The sequence below is a fragment of the Choloepus didactylus genome, chromosome 4 (genome assembly GCF_015220235.1).
Source record: "Choloepus didactylus isolate mChoDid1 chromosome 4, mChoDid1.pri, whole genome shotgun sequence".
Lineage (NCBI taxonomy): Eukaryota > Metazoa > Chordata > Mammalia > Pilosa > Megalonychidae > Choloepus > Choloepus didactylus.
In genome coordinates this window covers 4,212,330-4,239,298 of record NC_051310.1, presented here as the reverse complement: position 1 = coordinate 4,239,298, position 26,969 = coordinate 4,212,330, and the positions used below count along the sequence as shown (strand labels likewise).

The 26,969-nt window shown below is 44.8% G+C and overlaps 1 protein-coding gene across 2 annotated transcripts in view; it reads right to left on the bottom strand.

Annotated features, from left to right (window-relative positions):
* Positions 1–26,969, bottom strand: part of CDC42BPB (CDC42 binding protein kinase beta) — a 158,096-nt gene that overhangs the window by 96,105 nt on the left and 35,022 nt on the right. For both annotated transcript variants that reach the window (XR_005216176.1, XM_037831783.1), the window contains exon 2: positions 2,340–2,431. Coding sequence is in view for 1 of the 2 variants with exons in the window: in XM_037831783.1 (XP_037687711.1) it covers positions 2,340–2,431 (92 nt within the window). In the remaining variant the exon portion in view is untranslated. The remainder of the gene's footprint in view (positions 1–2,339; positions 2,432–26,969) is intronic.

The window sequence follows — 26,969 nt, the reverse complement described above, 5'->3', positions numbered from 1 at the left end:
AACTCATAGATATAAAATATAGAATATAGGTTACCAGGATCAAGAATGAGGCTAACACAAGGACCACATTCCCCTTTGTCTAGTTTATGGATGGATGAGTAGAAAAATGGGGGAAGGAAACAAACAAAACAAACAAACAAAGGCACCCAGTGTTCTTTTTTACTTTAATTGCTCTTTTTCACTTTAATTATTATTCTTGTCATTCCTGTGTCTGTGGTAATGAAGGTGTCAGGGATTGATTTTGGTGATGAATGTACAACTATGTAATGGTACTGTGAACTATCGAATGTACGATTTTTGTACGACTGCGTGGTATGTGAATATATCTCAATAGAATGAATATTAAAAAAAAAGAAATATCTGTTAAAAAAAAGAATGAGGTTAAATAATGGGGAGAGGTTGTTTAATATGTGCAGAATGTTTGACTAGGTTGAACTTAAATGTTTGGAAATGGATAGAGGTGACAGTAGCACGTTATTGTGAGAATAACTGACAGTAGTGAATGTGGTGGAAAAGGGAAGTTTAGAGTCACATCTGTCACCAGAAGGAAAGCTGGAGGTTAAAACATGGGAATGTATAACACAGTCAATCTTGTGGTGGATAACGTCTGTGATTAACTGCACAAATAAAAAAAGTTCTTTCATAAACTAGAACAAAATGTATGACACTATTGTAAAGAATTAATGGAGGGATATATGGGAAAAAATGTACCTTTTGCAAACTATGGACTGTAGTTAACAGTAATAGCTTAATATTCTTTCATCAACAGCAACAAATGTACCGCAACAACACTAGGAGTTAATACTAGAGGGGTGTGCCAGTTTGGATATATTATGTCCCCCCAAAAGCCATGTTCTTTAAGGCAATCTTGTGGGGGCAGACTTATTCCTCTTTTTAATTAGGGTGTGACCTCTTGATTGAACGTTTCCATGGAGATTTGACCCCGCCCATTCAGGGTAGGGCTTGATTAGTTCACTGAAGTAGTTGAGAGCTGAGAGAGACCCAGACGCTTGCTAACGTTTTGAGATGCTAGTCCAGAGTTTCCTCTGCAGAAGCTAAGAGAGGACAAAATGCCCCAAGAGCAGGTAAGAGAGACTTCTGGAGAGACTGAGATGCTTGCTGACGCTCTGAGATGCAGACAGAAGGACATCTGGAGATGCTAAGCTAAGAGAAACCCAGAGACATTTTGGAGAAAGCCATTTTTGAAACAACCTGAGAGCAAAGGACCAGCAGATGCCAGCCCCATCTGACAGAAGTGTTCCGAACGCCATCGGCCTTTTTTCAGTGAAGGTATCTTCTTGTGGATGCCTTACTTTGGGCACTTTTATGGCCTTAGGACTGTAAATTTGTAACCAAATAAACCCCCTTTATAAAAGCCAATCCATTTCTGGTACTTTGCATAATGGCAGCATTAGCAAACTGGAACAGGGAGATAAGGGGTATGGGAGCATTTGGGTTTTCTTTTTTATTTCTTTTCTGGAGTAACGAAAATGTTCTAAAATTGATCATAGGCATGTTTGCACAACTATGTGATGATACTGTGAGCCAGTAATTGTATACTTTGGACGGTTTATATGGTATCTAAATACATCTCAATAAAACTGCATTAAAAAAAATAAAAGCTCTCTGTCGGTAGCCAGCGAGTACTTCCTAGGGATGGAAAGCAGAGATGTTAATGTACTCCTAAGTTTAGGAACCAAAGCTCTCAATGTGATGAACTGTAACCTGGGGGAGTGGGGAGAGGGGGACGACAACAGAAATAACTGCGGGGGAGGGCACTGGAAACAGGGGGGTGGGGTGCCCTCTGCAAGGGCCACAGCCTCCCAGGCCGCTTCCACCCCAGTGCAGGGCTCCCCAAATCGCTGCCCATCCCCAACCACAGCAGGTCAACCTCCAGAGGCCGCACAAGTCCTTCTGGAAACAAGCACTCCAGGAGCCCCCACCCACCCCCAGCTCTGGTCCGATCTGCCTCTTCCCCAAAGCAGAGCAACTCTGACTTGTAAACTCTGTAAACCACAGATAATGAGAATGAGAATAGCCATTGTTTTACCCTCTCTGCATTTAAAAAAAAAAGATTGCCAAGAAATTTTTCGATTAACCAATAGATTTTTAAAAATCTATAATTCTATGAGAAATAATTTTGGTTCCAGACCAAATTCAGAGTAATTCACCAATCAAAAACTTTTGTTTTTATTTTCTTCTTTTTAGTTCTTTCTTTTGGATTTTGTCCACCAAAAGCTCTCCAACCGACACCAGTAACTCATCCAAAGCCAGTGTTCAGAACATCAGCAGTTACCCGCAGTGGCAGCCGCGGGAAGCAAAGCAAAGCTTTACCTTACCTCGCCAAAGGCACCTCTTCCAATCACTTTAATGATTTCAAAGTCTTCTCGATGAAGCTGCATTTCCTTCACCAGCTGCGTAAACGGTTTAGCTACAAATAAAAAAGCAAAATTAACAGTTTAGTCTAATATGTTGATACAATATAAAAATTTAATCAGTTGGGGCATGCCACTTGGTTAAACTTTTAAAAAAATATTTAATATCTGGCAAGTTTTGGGAAGTCAGTGTTTATGCTAAGTTCGTGTGGCGGTTTATCTTCAGCCACTACACCTCGATGTCCACCATAATAAATACAACACAGGTTTCCTGGCTGGCATTTCTGAGGCCAGGAAGGCAGCTGAGGGGCCGGGCGCTGTCCTGTGGGCACAGAGGGTGAACCCCACCATCACCCACAGGTTCCGGGCCAGAACCCTGAGCCAGGGGACCCGGGGTCTGCAGCAGGCTGCGGAGCCTGGCCCGGCACCCACGGGCCGACCCCAGGAGGGCACTCGGGGGCCGCTGCACACCCCACCCTCACCTGACACGCATCTTCAATAAAATCTCTTACATTTGCTTCTATTTGCACCTTCGGGACTACACTGCTGAGCTTTATGCTAACTTAGATTTGTCCTGCCTAGCATGCTTTCCAACACTCCACTGCCCCTAGCACTTTAGGGTTTGGTGTGCGAGTTGAAACTCTGCAGTGTAATCATAACTTTCCAAGTCTGTTTTCAGATGCCCTTTTTCTTCATTAAAGAGACCAATCTTTTCAACCCGACTCCATGCCACTGCCAGGATTTTGCTTCTAAGAACTGCAAATAAAGGAGATAGAGCAGGAAGGGAAACAAGGATTTATTTCCGGAGAGAACATCACTGTGGCATATAGGTACAAACTATCTCAGGGCACAGAGAATTCCATTAAAACCTCACGAATGCAGCTCAGCGAAGCACAGCCCAGACGTCACCTGGGCCTGACTGTAATTCGGAACACTCCCTGCAGGCAGTGTGCCCGTGGACAGGGCCGGGCCTCTCCACACCACCACTCTCACCTGTAAAATGGGAATTCCAGTATTTGCAGGATGCTGTGCTAATCTGATGTGAGACGCAAAGCACTTAAGCGAGTGCCTGCACAGAAATGTCAGCCACCACGAATAAAGGAAGCCAACGCACCAGGGGTGGGGGGTGGTGATCAAGGGCAATGCGAGGGGTCCTGGGGCTGCTGGGAATGTTCAGTCCCTCAATGTGGTTGTGGGCATGTGAGTCTGTACAGGAGAGAGAACCGTACAGAACTTCACACAGACATGAGCAGGAGCAACACTGGGGAAATCTGAAATCTCTGAATAAGATCAGTGGGTTATATCAACATCAATTGTGAAATTCTCCTACAGTTTTGCAAAATGTTACCACTGGGAGAAACTGGACAAAGCATACGAGAGATCTCTCTGTATTATTTCTGACAACTGCATGGGCATCTGTAATTATCTAAAACACAAAACAAAACAAAACACAACACTCATGCAATCTGACATCCTTTCGGCTAATGAGCCCATGTTATCCTCTAAGTCTACCTTTTTCTCCCCAGGAACACAGTGAGGGCAGCAGGAGCTCCTCGATGCCCTGGGGAGAGTGGGTCCCAGGTTCCGGCCCCATGGCCACTGTCCTTGCCCTCCACGCAGGGATCAGGGCCCGGGACGCACAAGTCCTGAAAACCCTTGAGCTACAACAGAACTTTCAAGGTCATCTTTACTTCGTCATTCTTTCTTTCAAATATCCCTCAAAATAACCAACCCCAGAATGCCTCAGGGAAATGTGAATTTTTAAATAGTTGCCAAAGACCACAGTGTCTTTTGGGGGACCGTGGCACTTCTCATTTTGCCGGATGTTTCCACTCTTGCCAGCAGGAGAGGAGGCGGGGAAAGGCAGCACGGCAGGTGCGTGAACGAGCTCTGCGAAGCTGCCCAGAGCTGCGGGGACGCGCTCCTACAGGCGCAGGGCAGGCCCGGGCATGGCACCCCTCCTCAGCTCCCCACGAAACCCGAGGGTGCCCAGCTCTGTAGGGAACACTGTGTCAACTGCGCAAAGCAAACACAACGCTCACGGAAACCAGAGAGAATTTCACCTGAAACTGTGCCAGGACCACACCAACGTGTCCATGTTCCCAGTCCAGGTCTTACCCGTGGGCATATTTAATGTTTGTATAGATTTTTTGATATTCTGTTTTTACTTTAGTTCTTATATTACCCTTGCTTCTATGCTACTCAATGACCATTACCATTTTAACAGCTGCATAACACTTCCCTGAGCTGACATGTCAAAATTTTTAAATCGTGTGTCTACTGACATGTAGGTTAGTTTGATTTTTAAAAAAATGATTATTTTCTCATGGTGAATAAATTTGCAAGGAACATTTTCTCACACACGGCTTTTTTACTATTTTTAATTAATTCTTAGAACAAAACTCCAGGACTCTCCAAAGGGCACTGGTATTTTTTATGGTTCCAAATCTACCCTCCAAAAAAGGGCTGCCTCAATTTGACACAAGTCCCTGGGGGCGCTGACTCGCCACCCCCAGGTCCCATGGAAGGTGCTTCTCCGTGAGCCTCGGTGCTCTCTGGCTCCCGGGGGACCTGATCCTGCTTGGCTGTGGGTCCCCTTACGGCAATTACCCACTCGTGACTTCTGCTCATTCATCAAGTCCTGAGTTGGTAAAATAAACTTTAGGAGCTCTTTATTTTGGCTTTGTTGGTCATAACAACTACAGACACCATTCCTCCATTCTGCTGCTTCTTTCCTTTAAACTTTTTATTTTGCAATAATTTCAAACTTATAGGACAGTTGGAAAAATAACAAACCCCAGAGATCCCAATATACTCCCCCCCCCCCAAATACTCAGCCCCACCAATTAAACTTTTTGCCACATTTGCCGTATCTATCAATTCATTTTCAGCACACTTGGGTGTAGGCTGTACACATCAAGCTCCTTGAGAGCTTAATACTTCTCTGTGCATTTCCTAAGAACAAGGATATTCACCTGTGTAACCACCTTAAATGCAGCTATCAAGTTCAAGAAATTTAACACTGATAAAAAGCTTATAGTCTATATTCCAATCTTTTCATGTCCCAATAACATCCCTTGGAGCCTCTTCTCCTCCCTTGTTAGATTAGAGTCCATCTCTTGGTTGCCCTTCCTTGTTTCGTTTTACTGTGGGAGCATAAATACAGCATGAACTTTCCATCTCGCTCCCTCCCAAGCACACCATTCAGATCATCACATTCACTATGTTGCACTGCCCTCACCACCTTCCATTACCAGAATGTTCCCAGCTCCCCAAACAGAGACCCCCACCCCCTTTACACACTAACTCCCCATTCTCCTGCCCCTCGCCCCCCACCCCTGGCAACCTGTACTCTCTAACTCCTGTCTCTATGAGCTTGCATATTTTCTGGTACTTTCTTTGTAGTTACCATGGGGCTTAGATTTAACATCCTAAATCTGTAACACTTTCCTTTGCTTAGCTACCATCTTAACTTCAATGGTGTAAACAAACCATGCTCCTATGCCCTCCATCCCCCCAACTTTATGTAGTTCTTGTTACAAATTACATGCTTATACATTATGAGTCCCAAACCACTTATTTCTCATTACATGTTTTGCGTCTTAGATCCTGTCAGAAGTAAGAAGAGGAGTTACAAACCAAAAATACAATAGCACTGCATTTATTCCCTCAGAGATCTTTCTTCCTTCACACAGCTTTCCTTTTAACCTGCAGCTCTCTCTTTAGCATCTATTGTAGGGCGGGTCTAGTGGTGACAAACTTCCAGCTATTGTTTATCTGGAACCATCTTAATTTCTCCCTCACCTTTAAAGGACAGTTCTGCTAGATTCAGAATTCTTGATTGGCTTTTTTTTTTGCTTTCATCCTTGCTTTCATTTAACTGTCATCCCACTGCCTTCTTACCTCTGTGCTTTCCGATGAGAATTTGGCACTAAATCTTAGTGAGGCTCCTTTGCACGTGACACGTTGCTTCTCTCTTGCAGCTTTCTGAACTCTCTCTTTATCTTTGGTATTTGACAGTCTGATTATAATATGCCACAGCGTGGCTCTATTTGGGTTTATCACATTTGGAGTTTGAGTGTCTTGGATGTGTATATTCTTATCTTTCATTAAACTTGGGAAGTTTTCTGCCAGTATTTCCTTAATATTCTCTCTGCCCCTTTATCTCCTTCTATCAATGTATCTACCTACTATTTATCCATTGTTGGGTCTATCAATCCACCTGTCTAGTTTCTAAACATCTGAGTCTGCTGCCCGTTTTTATCTTATGTTTTCATTTTGTAGAAATTATGACTTTTAATAAAATCGTATTGGTTTCTTTGTCATTTCTATTATTAAGTTTTAGAAAGCTATCATCCCGTCTGAGATATGATATTCACTTTTATTTTCTGCTAATAGCATTTTCAAGTATTTGTCATTTTCCCTATGTGCTGTTTAGAGTATTTTAGAGCATGATATGAATTAGTTACCTTAATTTCTAGTTTTAATTATCTACACTACCTACATGTATTTAGATGGTCTAACCATGCTTTACCCACCCTGGTCATGAGGCCCCTACTTTTGGGAGCAGTTGCCCCTGCTGCAGTGGCCGAGAAGAGCCCTGGTTTCCACCCAGGTCACTCAGTCCTCAGGGCCACCTGGAAGCTGGACCCACTCAGAAAGTCACTTGATCCTCGCTAAATTCCTCATCCATGAAATGGACAAAAGACCTTTCCTCCCCACCTCAGGGACTTATGAACAATGAAGATTAAGGTAGGCAAGACAGTGAAACACCCTTGCACCAAGGTGGGGGTGGAAAGCCCCTTTCTTTTCATCTCCTTTCTGCCCACAGCAATCAGGCGAAAGCTGTTTGATGAGTAACAGGTGCAGAGGAGAAAGAACGACATTTAAATGGGGGTGTCCAGGGGCATCAAACCAAGAGCACAGTGACCCAGCCACCTGGTCTGGCTCTTTGATTGCCAACTCTAGTTCTCTAGGAATCACTTCAAAATGTTAACCCAGCAAGTGTACAATATACAAAGTTACTCACTTCTGTGTTGTTTAAACTACGGAAAAGTGGAAAATAACAGTGTTATGGAACATTCATTAAAAATGTACTACTATCCAGCCATTAAAAATGATATTGTAGATTTCTACTGACTGATACGGAAAGATGCCCCAAACACCCTTGTTACAGACCGCCCATGCGATCCCATTTATGTAAAATTGCAACATGTGGTACATGCACAGAAATGTCTGTGGGACAGCCACAACAAAGCTAACAGGGATTGCTGGTGACCTTTTACTCCCTTTTTAATGCTTTTCAGATTTTGTTGAAAAACTTTTGTTTTACAATTAATGAAAAAATTTAAAACCAACATTCAACTTTTTTTGAAACACAAGAAAGCAGGAATGAGAAAGGCAGGCACTGAATACAACAAAAAAATTCTAAGTGGAAAGAGAAAGCTGAAGGTGGGAAACACTGCCAACTAAAAAGGTTTGACAGAGTGAAGATGAATTTTATTTAAAAAACGGATGTTAAATTCTTATGCACAGCAAACAAGGAGATAGAGCAGCTTCCTGCCTCATTTCTCATGGGGGAGAAGTTTAAAACAAACAAATGAACAAAACAAAAACCGTGCAGGACTTGACTCAATTGACCACCTCAAGTCCTTCAAAATGCTGGTGACCAGAAACTAGCAGAAAACGGGAAACAGACTTGAAAACCCCAAGAAGCTCCTTCCGCCTCTAAGGAATCACCGTCAGGTGAGATCGGCTACGGGGGAGCAGGGGGCACAGAGGGGCACCCCGAGGCGGGGCCCGGGGCTCGCCTGCCACGCCCTGCGACTGGGACCCAGGACTCCGCGCCCAGCTCCTCGCCGACTGACTGCTAAGCGCAGAAGAGCGGAGGCTGCATGCGGGTGTCGGGTCACGGCACATCTCGACAGGCGCCGCTGCCCGCGGGAGAGCCCCTCGCCGCCTCGGGGGGCCTCTGGCGCCCTGCTCCAGCCCACCGACCCCGGCCTCCGAGGCGCCAGCCTCGCTCCTCACACGCCCACCCGCTCGTCGCCCCGAGCAGGCGCCGCGTTCCGCGTGGGCCTCCGCCCTCCCAGCGCACGGAAGGACGCGGAGCCCTCCTCGGCCACCCCCTCGGCCCCCACCACGGAACGTACCCAGGACGCCCGAGCGCGGCTGCTGCTGACACGGCCGACGGCGACCCCGCATCTGCCACAAGCCGCTTCCCGGTCACCCGGCCGCGTCCAGCTGTGTCCCAGGCGCCTCCTGTGCTGCCTTCGGCGCCGCACGCGCGTTTCCACGCGCCTCACACCCAGGGATCGACATCTTCCCCGCGCGAGCGGCCGTGCGCGCCTGCACGCTCCTCCCCAGGCCTCCGCGCTCGGCCCCCCGGCTGCTGCTAACTGCAGGGGTACGAAGGGACATGGCACCAGGGTTTCAATTTTATTTCCCCGATTATCTATGGGGTTATCTTTCCTTCCTGTTTTATAGAAGTTTTTTATAAACTCTGAAAGCAATCCTATGTCGACAGCTTTATAGGCTGTATCTCCCCCTCCCCATTGGTGGTTTGTCTTGTTCTCTCAACAGTGTTTGAGAAAAGCTTTTCAAATCGGATGCAACTGAATAATAATAATTTCTTTTATGAGCGGCACTTTTTGTGTTGTGTTTAAGGAACTTTTCCCTCCCTTGGGATCACTTAAGCTACTGGCTTCTAAAACACCTACAGTTTTGCCTTTTGCATTTAGTCCTGGCCGCTGGGCAGATTTGGGGATGGCCTGCAGATGTGGTGTGATGCGCAGGTGCTCTGATGTCCAGGTGGGCACCCCAGCACCCCAGGACCATGCACAGAAAACTCTATCCCTTCCCTACCGAGCGACAACGGCCACTGTGAAACGTGGCAGCTCTGTGCACAGGCAGACCGGCTCACACCCTCGGCCATGGCCCCCTCCGCGGGTGACTGGCCGCACGCTGCCTCGATTACAGAGTTCTACAACAACTCTCCCACCCAGCAAGGCAAGTTCCTGCACCCACTTCAGGAGACCTTGACTGTTCCTTTGCTCTCCCAGCTGTATTTTAAAGTCAGCTTATTAAACACAACAACAACAGCAACAGAAGATTGAAGTCAGGGATGAAGCTGGCTCCAAGAATCATTTCTGAGAATGGTCTAGGGGAGGGCTGTGGGAAGACGGCAGGGTAGGAAGCTCCAGGAACCAGTCCTTGCTCCCACACAATTACTGAACTGGCAGGATCTGTCTGAATCAACTATTTAGGAATTCTGGAGTCCAGTGGATCATTCTGCAGCATCCAGGGAGGAGCTGGAAGAGGCTGGAAAACTACAGTAAGTGCTGGTAAGTTCCACTGTCCCTGCAGCGGCTACGGCTCCCCTCCCCAAGCCTCATGGCGGGCAGCAGTGGGCACAGCCAGTGCCAGGGTGGGACATAAAGACAGTCCCCCAAACCCTGGGGGATGCGGGCTGATTCCAGAGCACTGTATTTGATCAGCTACTTCAGAGGACTGGGGCAGCTCTGAGGACGGCCACTGTGACACCGTCCCTGGGGCAAAGGCAGAGGAGGGATCTTAAAGACAGTAACCTTCCTCAAAACCACAGAAACCAGCTGAGAGGCTGCAGTCAAGGAAAGGCACCTTCAAAAGCCACAGAAGCAGCTCCCGGTGCCCTTGCTGGCCCCTCCCCTCCACGACGGGGGTGGAGCCGGCTTATGCCCCCACTGTGCCCTGTCCCAGGGGAGCAGAGGGGCCCCTGGGTGCACACCGGGTGCATGTACACCAGTGCCCATCTATCGAGTGGAAGCCTAAGGGGCTGAGCCCAGGAACCTGCTTCAGGCCCTCCCTCTGGGGCTGGGTCCTGAGGGCAGAGAAGCCGCCTGCAGGCAGCTGGGACAGAGTAAGAAACAGGCTGAAGCAGCCGGGGGCAAAGGATGCCCTGCAGGAAGTCACACGGGAGAGCACCAGGAGGGGGAGGAGCTCCATTTCCAAGGGAGCAGAACTGAAAACAGGGAATTCCTAAGGCCTGGAAGGAGCACAGGCCCAGGAAAAGAGGCCGACTCCACGGCTCCGACTCCAGGCAGGCTGAGCTAGGACAGAGGGCCCCACAGTTCCTACGGCCTCCAGCTGAAGATCTGAATGAGACCACCAGCCAGAGGACGCCAATTAAAAAGACAGTGAAACGTGCTTTTTGCTTTGGTTTGTTTGTTCTTATTAGTTCCTGGCATTCAACAAAATCACTGTCATATCACTAGCTGGATACAAACTTAAGAAACAAACAGCCCAGAGACTAAACCCCAGAGTTAACATTTTAAAACATTAAAATGTACAGTGTGCCCCTCCCCTGAAATGGGACAGGACCCCCCCAGGTGAGTTGAGTCTCCCTGGCAACGTGGGACACAGATTCCAGAAATGAGCCTGACCCTGGCACTGAGGGGTTCAGAATACCTTTTTGACCAAAAGGGGGAAAAGAAAGGCAACAAAATAAGGTTTCAATGGCTGAGAGATTTCAAATAGAGTCGAGAGGCTGTCCTGCAGGTTACTCCTATGCTAGCTTCAGCTAGATATGCCAAATGACCACAGAATGATCAGCCGAAGTCAACAGTAGTCCCGAAAACCCTAAAGAATACCTGGATCCCTATCTGAGACTCTATAAAGGTTTTACTCATTAAGTTTATTCTTCAGAAACTTAAATCTTCCAGAGAGCTCCTATGCCAGCTAAATCCCAAAACCCAGAGGCAATAGTCTCTTCAAGAACATCAACTAGATGTGTCCCCTTTGCTCATGAAGTCGACACCCCTTTTCAACGTGAACAGGTTAGGGTGGTCACTGCCTAGACATCCCTGAAGATCGGGAAAGTGATTACACTAGAGGATGGGGGAGCAACAGACAAGATGGAATTTAACAAAGGATTATGAATGCTAAATCTCTATATAGTTTTCTTTTTCTTAGTTGCCAGCGTACTAGAATAGCTCGAAGAAAAGAACTGAAATGGTGGAACTGTAACCCATAACAATCTTTGAAATTCGCTATACAGCTACTTGTTAAATTGCCATTTGAAAGTTATCACTTTTTTGTATATATGTTATATTCCACAGTAAGGAAATAACTTAAGCTATGGTACTGTAACCCATAACATTCTTGGAAATTTCCTATATAAATACTAGTTAAATTGTACTTCAAAAGTCATCATTTTTTTGCATGTTATATTTCACAATAAGGAAATAACTGAAACTGTGGAACTGTAACCTACAACATTCTGTGAAATTTGTTCTCTACTTGTTAAACTGCACTTGGAAAGTTATCACTTCTATGTAAATACACTATATTCTACAATACAGAAAAATGTACAGTGAGCAAGAGATTACAAGACAGAAAAAGGAAATGACGTCCATCCAAAGGACAAGATAAATATCCAGAAACTATCAATGAAGAGGATGAGTGTTCTGGTTTGCTAATGCTGCCAGAATGCAAAACACCAGAGATGGATTGGCTTTTATAAAACGGGGTTTATTTGGTTACAAAGTCACAGTCTTAGGGCCATGAAGTGTCCAAAGTAATACATCAGCGATCGGGTGCCTTCACTGGAGGATGGCCAATGGCATCCAGAAAACCTCTGTTAGCTGGAAAGGCACGTGGCTGGCATCTGCTTGCTCCTAGGTTGCATTTCAAAGTGGCTTTCTCCCTGGACGTTTCTCTCTAGGCTGTAGTTCCTCAAAAATGTCACTCTTAGTTGCACTTGGGGTGTCTGTCCTCTCTTAGCTTCTCTGCAGCAAGAGTCTGCTTTCAATGGCCATCTCCAAAATGTCTCTGTAAGCTGAAGCTCCTCTCTCAGTTCCAGTGCATTCTTCAAATTGTCCCCCTTGGCTGTAGCTCCCCTTCAAAATGTCACTCACAGCTGCACTGAGTTCCTTCTGCTTGTAAGCTCATTTATATGGCTCCACTGATCAAGGCCCACCCTAAATGGGCGGGGCCATGCCTCCATGGAAATATCCAATCAGTGTCATCACCCACAGCTGGGTGGGGTGCATTCCAAAGACACACTCAAAGAAATCTAATCAAAACTGATAATGTCTGCCCACACAAGTTTACATCAAAGATAATGGCATTTGGGGGTCACAATATATATTCAAACTGGCACAATGAGTTTTTGGATTTACTATACAGAAACTTTTAAAAACTGATCTTTAATATGCTCAAGAAGATAAAGGAAAGCCGGAGAAAGAACTGAAGGACATGAGGTAAGCAGTGAATGAACAATTCAGGAATCTCTTTGAGAGTCTCGGTGGGAACCAGACAGAAATACCTGAATTGAGGAACACAATAAATGGAATGAAAAATTTCCTAGACAGTTTCAAAATCAGACTGGAGGCGGCAGAAGAAGGAATAGGTGATCTCAAGACAAGATACCTGAAATGATTCAGACTGAGGAGATGATTCAGACTGAGGAGCAAAAGAAAAAAGAATTAAAAAGAACGAACAGAGCCTGAGAGATCTGTGGGACACCATTAAGGGCACCAATATCTGCATTATCGGGGTCCCAGACGGAAAAAAGAGAAAGGGGCAAAGAGAATGTCCAAAGAACTAATAGAAAACTTCCAGAAGCTCAAATAACCCCAAACAGGATAAACTCAAAGAGAACCACGACCAGAAACACGGAATAAAATTGCCCAATGCCGAGGACGAGGAGAGAGTTCTGAAAGGTGCAACAGAGCAGCGAGAGTTACATACCAGCAAAACCCCACAACGGGAGGCAGGAAGACAGTGGTACAAAACATTTAAAGTGCTGTAAGAAAACAAATACCACCTGTGTTGCTTTGCTAAAGCTGCCAGAATGCAATATACCAGAAATGGGTTGGTTTTTACAATGGGGATTTATTAAGTTACAATTTACAGTTCTTAGGCCATGAAAATGACCAAATTAAGGCGTCATCAGAATGATAACCTGGACCCTGAGGAAGGCAGCCGGCATCCGGGAGGCCTCTGTCACTGGGAAGGCACACGGCCGGCGTCTGCTGGTCTTTGCTCCCAGGTTTCATTGCCTTCAGCTCTGGGTCCAGGGGCCTCCTCTCTGAGCTTCTGCGGGTCCTCTCTTAGCAACTCCAGGACTCTTCTCTCTAAGCTCCCTCTGCCTTTTTTGCCTTTTACCCTCTCATAAAAGACTCCAGTAAAGGATTGAACTGGGTGGGTCACATCTCAACTGAAACAAACTAATCCAAAGGTCCCACCCACAACAGGTCTGCCCCTACAGGAATGGATTAAAAGAACACAGCCTTTTCTGGGGCACATAACAGCTCCAAACCAGCACACCAAACAAGAATTTTATATCCAGCAAAACTGGATATTCTTTCAAAACTGAGGGAGAGATGAAGGCATTTCAGATAAATAAAGCTGAGGGAGTTTGTCATAACTAGACCAGACCTACAAGCTATGCTGAAGGGAGTTCTTCAGACTGAAAAGAAAGGACACTAGACAGGAGATCAAAATGGCATGAGAAAATAAAAACCTGCAGTAAAGATAACCATTTGAATAATTATAAACGCCAGTACTATTATGTTGTATTTTGGGGGATATAATTCTACTTCTTACAGGTGCTAAAATGCAAATAAGTAAAAAGTAATGATCAGTCTATGGTTTGGGACATACAATATACAAAGATAAAATCTGTTAACAAGTACAAAAATAAAGGAGGGCGGATGGAGTAGTACAGAACCAGTGTATGTGTATGCTACTGAAATTAACTCAGTATCAAATCAAACTTGACTGTTATAGAGTTAGGATATTAAATTCTAACCACATGGTAACCATAAAGAAAAGATATGAAAAATATATCCAGAAAAAATGAGAAGGGACTCAAGATGGTACAATATAAAAAAATCAAATAAATATAAAGTTAAGCATTAACAGAAGAATGGAGGGTCAAAAAAGGCACAAGACTTGCAAAGACAAAACAGCAAAATGGCAGAAGACCGACCAGAATTATCATTAAGCTGTAACTTTAAATGTAAATGTACTGAACTCTACAGTCAGAAGGCAGAGATGGGTAGAATGGATAAGAAAATATAACCCAACAATATGCTGTTTACAAGAGATTCACATTAAATTCAAACACATCAGTAGTATGAAAGTGAGAGTATGGGAAAAAACATACAATGCAAGCAGTAACCAAAAGACAGCTGAGGCAGTTATAAAAATATCAGATAAAATAGACTTTAAGTCAAAAACTGTGACAAGGAACAAAAAGGGTCATTATATACTGATGAAGGGGCCAATTCAACATGCCATAATAATTATAAATATATATTCACCCAACAGCAGAGCCCCCAAACGTAAGAAGCAAATATTGACAGATCTGAAGAGAGAAAGAGATGATGCTACATTGACAGTAGGACATTTCAATACACCACTTTCAATAATGGATAGACAATCCAGGCGGAAGAGCAATAAGGAAATAGAAGACTTGAACAATACTCTAAACCAACTAGACCCAACTGACATATTTAGGACATTTCACCCATAGCAGCAGATTACACGTTCTTCTCCAGGGCCCATGGATCATTCTCCAAGACAGACTATATAAAACAAGTCTCAATAAATTAAAAAATACTGAAATCGTACAAGGTGTCTTCCCCAACAACAATGGAATGAAGTTAGAAATCAATTGCCCAGGACCGGATGGCTTCACAGGGAATTTGGTCAAACATTCCAAGAAGAGTTAAAACCAATCCTGCTCAAAGATTTGCAAAAAACTGAAGAGGAGGGAACACTCCCTAATTCATTCTATGAGGCCAACATCACCCTCATACCAAAGCCAGATAAAGATACCACATGAAAGGGATACTGCATAATATCCCTTATGAATATAGATGCAAAAATCCTCAACAAAATACCAGCAAACTGAATCCAAAAGCACATCAAAAAGATTATACACCGTGATCAGGTGGATTTATCCCAGGTATGCAAGGGTGGTTCGACATAAGAAAATCAATAAATGTAATATACCACATTAACAGAACAGAGAACAGAATCCACATGATCATCTCAATGGATGCAAAAAGGCATGTGACAAAATCTAGTACTGCACCTTGATAAAAACACTTAGAAAGCTAGGAATAGAAGGAAACTTCCTCAACATGAGAAAGGTATATATGAAAATCCTGCTAACATCATACTCAATGGTGAAAGACTGGAAGCTTTCTCTCTAAGATCAGGAACAAGACAAAGACGCCCAATGTCACCACCGTTATTCAACATTGTACTGGAAGTTCTAGCTAGAGCCACTGGGCAAGAGAAAGAAAAAAAAAGGCATAAACTGCAAAGGAAGAAGTGAACCTTTCCCTGTTTGTAGGTGACAAGATCCTACATACAGCATATCCTGAGAAATCCACAACAAAGCTACTAGAACTAATAAATGAATTCAGCAAGGTTTCAGATTCAAGGTCAATATGCAAAACTCATTTTTCTATATACTAGTAATGAGCAATGTGAAGGGGAAATCAAGAAAAAAAATTCCATTAACAATGGCAATTAGAAGAATCAAATATCTAAAAATAAATCTAACAGAGAATGTAAAGGACTTGTACACAGAAAACTACAAAACATTCCTAAAAGAAATCAAAGAAGACCTAAATAAATGGAAGGGCATTCTGTGTTTATGGCTTAGAAGATTAAATATTAAGATGTCAATTCCCCCCGAAGTAATTTACAGTTTCAAAGCAATCCCAATCAAAATTCCAATAGCCTTCTTTGCAGAAATGGAAAAGTCAACCATCAAGTTTATATGGAAGGGTAAGAGGCCCCAAATAACCAAAGCCATCCTGAAAAAGAATGAAGTTGGAGAACACACATCCCAATCTTAAAACTTATTACAAAGCCACAGTTATCAATACAGCATGGTACTGGCACAAGGACAGCTATATAGACCAATGGAATCAAACTCGGAGTTCAGATAGAAACCATCATATTTATGGCCACCTGATACATGACAAGAGTGCCAAGTCCACTCAGTTGGGAAAGAAGAGTCTCTTCAGAAAAAATGGTGCTGGGATAACTGGATATCCATGTGCAAAAGAATAAAGGTGGACCCCTACCTCACACCATATACAAAAATTAACTCAAAATGGATCAAAGACCTAAATATGAGAACCAGAACCATAAAACTCCTAGAAAGAAACGTAGGGAAGCATCTTCAGGACCCTGTGTTAGGCAATGGTTTCTCAGACTTCACACCAAAAGCACAAGCAACAAAGAAAAAATAGATAAATGGGACCTCATCGAAACTAAAATTTTGGTGCATCATGGGATTTATCATGAAAGTAAAAAGACAACTTACTCAATGGGAGAAAATATTTGGAAACCACATATCTGATAAGGGTTTAATATCCAGAATATTTAAAGAAATCCTACAATTCAACAACAAAAAGAGAAACAGCCCAATTAAAAAAAAAGGGCAAAAAACTTAAATAGACATCTCTCCAAAGCTAAACAAACAAACAATAACAACAACAACAAAAAACACATGAAAAGATGCTCAACACCATTAGCCATTAGGGAAATGCAAATCAAAACCACAATGAGGTACCATTTCACACCTGCTAGAATGGCTATTTAAAAAAATGGAAAATTACAAGTTTTGCAGAGGATGAGGAGGAAACTCTTGTTCACTGCTGGTGGGAATGTAAAATGGGGCAACCACTGTGGAAGACAGTTTGGTGGCGCCTCAGAAAGTTAAGTATAAAATTATAATATGACCCAGCAATCCCACTTCTTTGTATCAAACGAATTGAAAGCAGGGACTTGAACAGATATTTTCACACTGATGTTTATAGCAGCATTATTCACAGTTACCAAAAGATGGAAGCAACCCAAGTGTCCATCAACCGATGAACAGATTAACAAAACATACTGTGTACATACAATGACGTATTATTCAGCCATAAAAAGGAATGAAGTTCTGATACATGTGAAACATGAACGAAACTTGAAGACATCATGTGGAGTGAAACAGACACAAAAGGACAACACTGTTTGATCTCACTGATAGGAAACAACTGGAATAAGCAAGCTCATAGTCAGAAACTAGAGTACAGGTCACCAGGGGCTGGAGTGCAAGGAGGGAATGGGAAGTTAACGCTTAAATTGCAGAGAGTTTCTATTTAGGTTGATGGAAAAGTTTTGGTGGTGATGGTGGCACAACACTGTGATCGTAACTAAGGCACTGAATTACGTTTTTGAATGTAGCTAAAAGGGGAAATTTTAGGTTGCATATATATTCTACAATTAAAAAAACAACAACATAGGACTGTTAAACACAAACAGTGAAAGAAACCTAATAACTGGACTGCAGTTAACGGTGCAATTATAAAACTACTCTTTCCTGAATTATAACAAATGGACCACACTAATGCAAAGTGTTAATAATAGGGTGGTATATGGGAATGCTGTATCTTGTGACTAATTTTTCTGTAAACCTACAACTTCTCTAATAAAAAAAAGAAAAAAATCATTTTTTATTCTTTAAGATCTTTATGACAATAAGCCTTTCAATCTAATGATTAAGGCACTTCCCATTCAACCTCTCTTTGAAGTTCTTAATATTTCCCAATAGTCTCCCCACCGCCCCCATTAAGAGCTTCCAAATCTTGCTAGATTTATTTGTATGTACTTTATTTTGGTACTTCATTTTTTTGCCTTACTGAGTTGGTGAGGGCCACCAAGTGGACAATAAATGGAAGTGGTGATTGTGGGCATTCTTATCTTGTTTCACATTCTAAAGGGAATACTTTCAATGTTTCATCATTTATTATAATGTTTGATGTAGGCTTTATGTAGGCATTAAAATGGGCATCCTCAATTTAAGGAAGTTCTCTTTTATTTTACCTTATTTAATCATTAATCAATTTAATTTGCTAATAGACTTACGGATGGATGTTGGATTTTATCAGTAATTTTTCTGCATCCAATCTAATAAATTCCTCGATTTCTTTTCTAATACTAAACCAACTTTGCATTCTTGAGATGAATGTAATCTGGTCAGGTATATCATCATTTTTCCATCCTACTGGAATGAATTTGCTAATATTTTATGATTTTCGAAACACTGTTCATGAGTGAAAAGAGCCTGTAATTTTCTAATATTCTTATCTGGTTTCAGTATCACGATTAAGCATGGCTCATAAATGAAATGGGGTGTGTTCCACTTTTTCTGTACTCTGGGAAACTCCCTACTTGAATGATTTATTACTTGAATGTCTGGTAGAATTTGCTGGTAAACCATGTCAGCCATAATTTTCTTTGTAAGAAAAATTTCAACTACTAATTCAATTTATTTAACAATTACTAGTATTTTATTTTGTAATAATTTATATAAGTATTTGTGCATATCATCCAAATTTGGCAAATTTGTCACTGACAATATCCTCATTACCTGTTGACACCTGCAGGATCCATAGTTAAGTACACCCTTTTTAATTCCTAATATTGCTTATTTCTCCAATTTTTTTTTCCTTGATTAGTCTTGCCAAGGGTTTGTCATTTTTTCAGTCTTTTTAGAGAAATATTTTTGATTCTCTTCATTGAATGTTTCCTATTTCATTGTTTTGCTCTCCTCTTTAAATGTTTCTTCTAATTTCTTTAGTTTTCTGTTCTTTAGCAAACTTGATAAATTAGCTTATTTAAAGCCTCCTTTCCTACTATAAGCAATTACTCCATAATTCATCTCCAAGAACTTCTTTAGCTATATTTTGTAATTTTGATATATTGCTCAGTTTGAAACCTTCTCATTTCCATTATGATTTCATCCTTAACTTATGTAGAAGTGTGTTTCTTAATTTCAAAATGCATGAGACTTTCCTAGTTATCTTGGGCACCGATAGCTAATTTACCTGCACGTGATCTATATGACACAAATTCTTTGAAATTTGTGAGATGAGCTTTATGACTGAACATATGTGGTCAATTTTTGTAAATGTCTCAGGAACATTTAAAAAAGAATGGTCACCTCTTCTCAATATGAACACGTTAGGGTGGTCAGTGCCCAGATCTCCCTGAAGGTTGAGACAGTGATCAAACGAGAGGAAGGGGTAGCAACAGTGAGACAAGATTTAACAAAGGATTATGAATCTTTATACAATTTTTTTAAGTCTCTACGGTATTAGAACAGCTAGAAGGAAATAACTGAAATTGTGGAACTGTAACGAATAACATTGTTTGAAATTTGCTCTATAATTACTTGTTAAATTGTACTTTGAAAGTTACCACTTTTCTTTATATATTTCACAATAAAAAATATTTTAAAATTGGATATTCTGCAAGTATAGAGATAAGTGTGTGTATGTGTATATTTACATTTTGCAACAAACCTATCAATTCAAATCTATACCCTTACTGATTTTTGCCTGATTCAAAGGTATATTAAACTGGTTCCACTGCCAATTGTAAATTTGTATATTTTTCCTTAAATTTCTGACAGCTTTTGCTTAGAATATATTAATATAGAGATAAAAAGATTTTTTTATATTAGCCTTGAACGCTACACTCCTGCTAAATTCCCTTATTAGTGCTAGTAGTTTTTATTGCAGATTCCTAGAGATTTTCTATGTAAAAATCATGTTGGTCTACAAATAAAAAGTTTCATTTCTTCCTTCCCAATTTTTATGCCTTTTATTTCTTTTTCTTCCCTTTCTGCAACAACTAAAGCTAGTAAATGGACGTAGTGAAAGCGTTCCTATCTTCACAGGGAAAGAATTCAAGAGTTTGCCATTAAGTATGATGTTTGCTCTAAGTTTTTCACAGACACCCGTTACTAGATTGGGAAGTTTCCTTTCTATCCTAGTTTGTGAGAGTTTTTACCATAAATGGGAGTTGAGTTTTGTCAAAGCCTTTCCTGCATTTATCTACAGAGATGACCACATGATCTTTCTCCTTTAATCTGTTTAATATGGTGAATTAAATTCATTGACTCCCTAATGTTGAACCAACCTTGCATTTAAGGGTAAAACCCCTTGGGTCATAATGCACTGTCCTTTCTACATGTAACTGGATTTGATCTACTAATACTCCGTGGCTTCTCTATTCGTGAATGACCATGCTCTGCAATCATCTTTTGCAGCAATGGCCTGATCAGGGTTGGTATCAAAGGTTGTCTTTTAACTAAACAGTCAGTCTCAAGTCGGAAAACAGAGACCATAACAGTTACTTGAACAGAGAAAGTTTAATAAAAGAACTGTTTAGTAGGTAACTAAAAGGGCAAATGGGGACCCAAAATTCTCACAGAGACAGCAGGAGCAGTGCCACGCCCTGGATCAGGGGGACAAAAGGAAAGGGCTGATGAGATGTTAACGCTTCGTTAGAAACCTGGGCGCAGGGTCCTGAAAAGCTGAAGCTCAGACCCCTGAGGATGGGGTGCTGCTGGCTGGTTCGGTGTCACCCATCTCAAAGGGGGTGCCCGGGCTGGGACCCAGGTATCTGAGGGCAGTACAAGGAGGATGGAAAAGCTCCACACTGGAGTCAGCCGCTCACTCCCAGGAGGGACTTTTGGTGCCAGGATGAAGGTGTGTGCCAGGGCGACACGGAAGATCCAGTGCCTCCCCCGCCTCGGAGGCCCTCATGACTGCGGGGATAGGGCAGGGACACGACTCTGCGAGGACACGGGTGGGGGAATCGCGGCAGAGTGCAAGCGCTCGGGAACGTGAACACCAAGTGGGCGGGCTGGTGATTCTCACCCAGGATCCACAGCACTGACTGTGAGCCGAGACTGACACAGGGGGGTCGAGAAGGGAAGCCAGGCGGGGGGACGCTTGCAACATGTGTTAGAATATAGAAAGAATGCTTTCAACTACGTTGAAAGTTTAAAAATGGGTAAAACACTGGAACAAAACCTTCACCAAAAAAGGTACACAACGGCCAATAAGCACAAAAAGATGCTCAACATCTTTAGTCGTCAGGAAAATACAAATTAAAACTACAATGAGATACCACTTCACACTCACTAGAAAGGCTAATGTTAAATAAAAAGCTGGATGCACCAAATGCCATTCTGTGATGGATGTGAAGTAAGTGCAATGCCCATACGTTGCTGGTGGGAGATGCAAACGGTACAACCATCCTGGGAAACAGCCGAGCAGTTTCTTATCAGGTTAAACAGATGCCACCACTGCCAAATGTACACTCCACAAAGGGGAGTGAGGCGTGGAGCTGGAGTGGGTCCGCTGTGGGAGGCCCCCAGTGTGGGGAAAGGGGGGCGGGTGCCAAGCTCCAGGGCCCAGGCAGAGTGGGGAGGACGTCCGGCAGGAGGTGGCCCAGAGCAGGGGTCAGAACACGTGGGGAGAGGAAAGCACTAATGTGGCCCGGCACAAGGAGTCAACATGGAAGGGGCGTGTGCGGTTTGGATCTATTATGGCCCCCAAAATGCCATGTTCTTTGAGGCAATCTTGTGGGGGCCGATGTATTAGTGTTGATTAGGTTGGAACCTATTGGTTCAGCGTTTCCATGGAGATGTGACCCAATCAACTGTGGGCAAGGCCTTTCAAAGGATTATTTCTATGGAGGTGTTGCCCTACCCATTCAGGGTGGGTCTTTATTGGATCACTGGAGTACATTAAAAAGCCACACAGGCCCAGATGCAGAGTAACTGAGAGTGACTTTTGAAGAGGAGCTGCAGCTAAGAGAGGAGAAAACGCCCCAAAAGCAACACTTTGGAGAACACCATTTTGAAATGCAACCTGGGAGCAAGCAGACCCCAGCCACGTGCCTTCCCAGCTAACAGAGGTTTTCCGGACGCCACTGGCCACCCTTCAGTGAGGGTACCGATTGTTGATGCCTTACCTTGGACACTTTATGGCCTTAAGACTGTAACTTTGTAACCAAATAACCCCCCTTTATAAAAGCCAATCCATTTTTGGTGTTTTGCAAAATGGCAGCATTAGCAAATCAGAACGGGGGTAAGGAGGCCCAGGTGGGGTGGCGAGGCGAGCCACATGGGTGTCAGGGCCCAAAAGAGGAGGGGTAGGAGTGGAGGCCTGGGGCAGGGGTCAGAGCCCAACTGCAGCAACGCTGGGTGGGAAAGCACCGTAATGGGGAACAGGGCGAGGAAGGGGATGGGAGGTTTGTCACACACGGGAGGGCTGCCTGGGTAAGTCATTACATCCTGGCACACGGGAGCTGGGCTCCTTGCTGTCAGCCAGAGAAGCCGGAACAAGGAGAGGCTGAAAAGCAGGGTGGTCCTGGTGCTAGGTTAGGGTCAGCGGCACTGGTGTGAACGCACGCTTTTACAGACAGACAGATGGGGCAATAACTAAGGACATGGATGTCTGTGTACGTACTTGCACTCCTCGCCCCATCCGAGAAAGGCCAGAGGAAAGCAGCAACATGCAAACAGCCCGGAGCAAACCAGGGCCACATGGAGCCACTACACACCATTCTCCCTTCAAAGGAGCCAGCGTTCCCAAAAGTGCAGTAATTCCAGAGCCGAGTCAGGAAAGACCAAGGTAGGCCTGGAACATCTTGTGCCAGCAAGTAAGAAGTGCTCAAAGAATGACGGCATACCAAAATAAGTGGTGACAGACACAGATTGGAACCCACTGAATGGGAAACAGAAGTTCACATTGATGCTAATAAATAAATCAATAAACCAAAGGTCTGGGGAGAAACAAGATATTTATATTGCTTCAAAGCGCATCCAAACAAAATACTTGCCAATGAGAAAGGGGGAAAGAGTGAGCTCACTGTGAGGTCTGGCAGGCTCTACCTAAATCGAGTGACCGAGGGCGGGTCATCAGTGACACAGCCAGGTGAAACCGCGCCATCGGACAGGACGCGATCAGGACGACAGGACGCGATCAGGACGACGCTGCGGCACTGCTGTGGGGCTCCTGCCGCAGACACAGAACCAAACCCAACTGCCAGGAAACATCAAGGAAGCCGAACTTGAGGGAACATTCTACGAAACAGCTTGCGGATAATGGTCACGTTTCAAGGTCACCAAAGCTGAGAAAGAGGGAGGAAGTCTGCGACTGAAGCGGCTCTGGTGGCAGGACAAGGAGGCGCAGGACGTGGCCCGGGACTGAGGCTCGCAGCGGAGCACGCCAGCTGCTTCCAAGGGCCTGAGCCCGGGGGCCGTCGCGTCTCCCTGCTGCGTGCGCTTGTGCCGAATGTCCCCGCTGGGAGGAACACAGACCAAGGCGCTCAGAGGTGAAGGGGAGCCACAAAGCAACTTACTCTCACATCGGCGGGGGCCAGGGCTCTTCGGACTGTTAACTACAACTTTTCCGTAAGTTCAAAATGGTTTCAAATCAGAAAAAAAATAAAAGGCAAGATCAACTGCTGCTACTGGGGTCAGACCAGAGGGGCAGGTCTGCAGTGGGGAGAGCAGGCCGGGGCAGTGTCTGGGTGAGAGGCCACCGTGGGTGCGCAGAATGACAACGGCGGCCGTGGGGAGGGCAGGGGAGGCTGCACCCAGATACCCAGACGTGCTCTGCAAGGGGAACCGACGGGGCCTGCCAACAGGCTGCGATACAAGGAGAAGGAAAGAACAGGTTCAAGGTGCCTGCTAGGCTTTCAGCTGGGGCGCCTGTTTGAACAGGTGGGCAAGGCTGGGAGAGGAGCAAGTTGGGGAAGGGAAGGGAGCAGTGGCTGAAGTAATGGAATCAAAATATACCCCAGTTACTGCAACAAAGCCGAAGACGGTGAAGAGGTCCACTTTTGTTTCTCACAAGCTTCTACCACTGTTTTGTACTTTCAATAAATGACCCCTTCGCACTGGGTCGGGAGAGCTGAGGGCAGGGGGAGAACCAGTCTCCTGCAGGCGGCAGCAGGCGGAGCTATGGGGAGGGAGCAGCATGGCGGCATCTTTCAGTTCTGCCAATGTCACTTCATTGACTTAACCAAGAGCCTGAAGTGCTCTGCGGAATACAAAATGCTACAGACAAAACTGAATGAATTATAACCATCAGGGTACAACACAGCTTGTCACACACTCTTAAAACATTCAGGATGCAGAGCAAAATCACAACCACCAAAATACCACTCCGGATTCATTTTCAATATCATTTACGCGGAGAACCTCTTAGAATCAGACCTTATGGAACGGCTGGCTTGAGAAAAACTATCTGCTGTCACATGAATCATGATGTCTGATTCTCATGGTGATGATGAACTTGCAGATTCTGAAGACTATCTGACACACCATCATGAACTTTAGGAAAAGTAAAACAGCCCCTCCTTGACAGCCACCACAAACACTGGGAGCCAACAGGCACCCACCAGGCACCCGGCAGCACCGGCACAGCCCAGCATGGCTCCGTCAGTGGCTTGCAGAAGCCAGGCCCAGGCCGAGCAGCCACTCAGTCCCACACCACAAGCACCTGCAGCTGCAGCTCAGCCTCTGCAAGCACACGCGTGTGCACACACACACACACCCTGCACACACAATGCACACTGGCCTGTCACGGAACCCCTTCCTTGTCCCTGCTGACCAATGCCAGCCGTCCTCCTCACCAGCCCCCTACTGCCCCCCGCAGCACCATCCTGCTCAGAATCCCCGCTGCTCTCCGTGGTCTGCAAGGAAAGCCAGCACCCTCTCAGGCCCTGCCGCCCCCAGCTCCCGCCACCCCATGCTCGCCTCAGTCCAGCCATGCTGGCTCTTCCGGCTGCTCTGGTCTTCATAAGCAGAGCCCCCCACCAGGAAACCCCACCCAGCCTACAGCCGCCCCTCGCTCTCCGGGTCTCCGACAAAGGCAGTGTCTCCTGTCTGCCCCAGTGACGCGGTCAGGCCCGGCCACCCCTGAGGTGAGACCTCAGCAGGCCCCTCCTGGGGTGCCCACCTGGGACCCTCCTCAAGAAGGGCTGCCCTCTCTCCAGGGACGTTGTTTTTTTAAGGTAAAAATGTATTCAGAATTCAGAGATGTTGGGCTTCCCCACCTCGATGGTTACTGATGTGCTCACAGACACAGGGGACTGGTGGTTTGATGGGCTGAGCTCTCTACCACAGGACTTGCCCTTGGGAAGACTGTGGCTGCAAAGGAGAGGCTAGGCCTCCCGATAACTGTGCCTAAGAGCCTCCTCCAGAGTGCCTCTTTGTTGCTCAGATGTGGCCCTGTCTCTCTAGCTAAGCCAACCTGAAAGGTGAAATCACTGCCCTCCCCCCTACCTGGAATCAGACACCCAGGGGAGTGAATCTCCCCGGCAACGTGGAATATGGCTCCTGGGGAGGAATGTAGACCCGGCATCGTGGGATGGAGAACATCTTAACCAAAAGAGGGATGTGAAAGGAAATGAAATAAGTTTCAGTGACTGAGAGATTCCAAAAGGAACCGAGAAGTCACTCTGGTGGGCACTCTTAACACACAGTATAGACAACCCTTTTTAGGTTCTAATGAATTGGAATAGCTAGCAGTAAATACCTGAAACTATCAAACTACAACCCAGAACCCTTGAATCCCGAAGACGATTGTATAAAAATGTAGCTTATGAGGGGTGACAATGTGATTGGGAAAGCCATGTGGACCACACTCCCTTTTGTCCAGTGTATGGATGGATGAGCAGAAAAATGGGGGCAAAAAAAAAAAGGCACCCAGTGTTCTTTTTTACTTTAATTGTTCTTTTTCACTTTAATCTTTATTCTTATTATTTTTGTGTGTGTGGTAATGAAAATGTTCAAAAATTAATTTTGGTGATGAATGCACAACTGTATAATGGTACTGTGAATGCACGCTTTGCATGACTGCATGGTATGTGAATACATCTCAATAAAATTGAATTAAAAAAAAATGTATTCAACATCTTGGAATATTTTCCACCAAAAAAGGCTGAAGGAAGCCTTGGCCCTCCAACAGCTAAACTTGCATTGTTAGAAGACGTTTTCTCCTCAACTCTTCATTGCTCCATAAACCAAGATCGTCCCCTACACAGAACTTCTTCAGATGCCCTAAAAGGCAAGGAATTAATGAACCAACCATGGCAACCACAGCAAATATGAGTAGGACCTAAGACTCTGAACTGGGATCCAGCTCTAAGGACAAGTCGGAGCCTCCACCAGGAAGAATCAGGGACAGAGGGAGGATCTGGGGCTCAAATGACAGAAATCACTCAGACACGATGCCTCCACCCTCACCCCTTCCCCCTGGTTTCTTCATCAGGGGGGACATAAGATCACACTGGCTGGAGAGTGTGCCCACGGGGGACAAGAAGGAAGGTGGGAAGGTGCAAGGGAAGCAGGACGGCGCACAGGAAAGGAGGCGGCAGATGGGAAACAGGAAGGCACACAGGAAAATGGGAAGGCACATGGGAAAACAGGAAGGCAGGTGGGAAACAGGAAGGCGGGTGGGAAATGGGAAGGCAGACGGGAAATAAGGTGGATGGGAACAGGAAGGTGCACGAGAAAAGAGGAAGGCAGGTGGGAAACGGGAAGGTGCATGGGAAGATGCACAGGAAGGCACACGGGAAGCAGGGAGGCAGATGAGAAGGCGCACAGGAAGCAGGAAGGTGGGTGGGAAATGGGAAGGCACGCGGGAAGGCCCGCCCCTGACCTCTCTGGCACAAGCCACCCCGACTCCCCGTGGGCTCATCCGTGCTGCTCGAACCATCCCTCCGTCTCTGCAG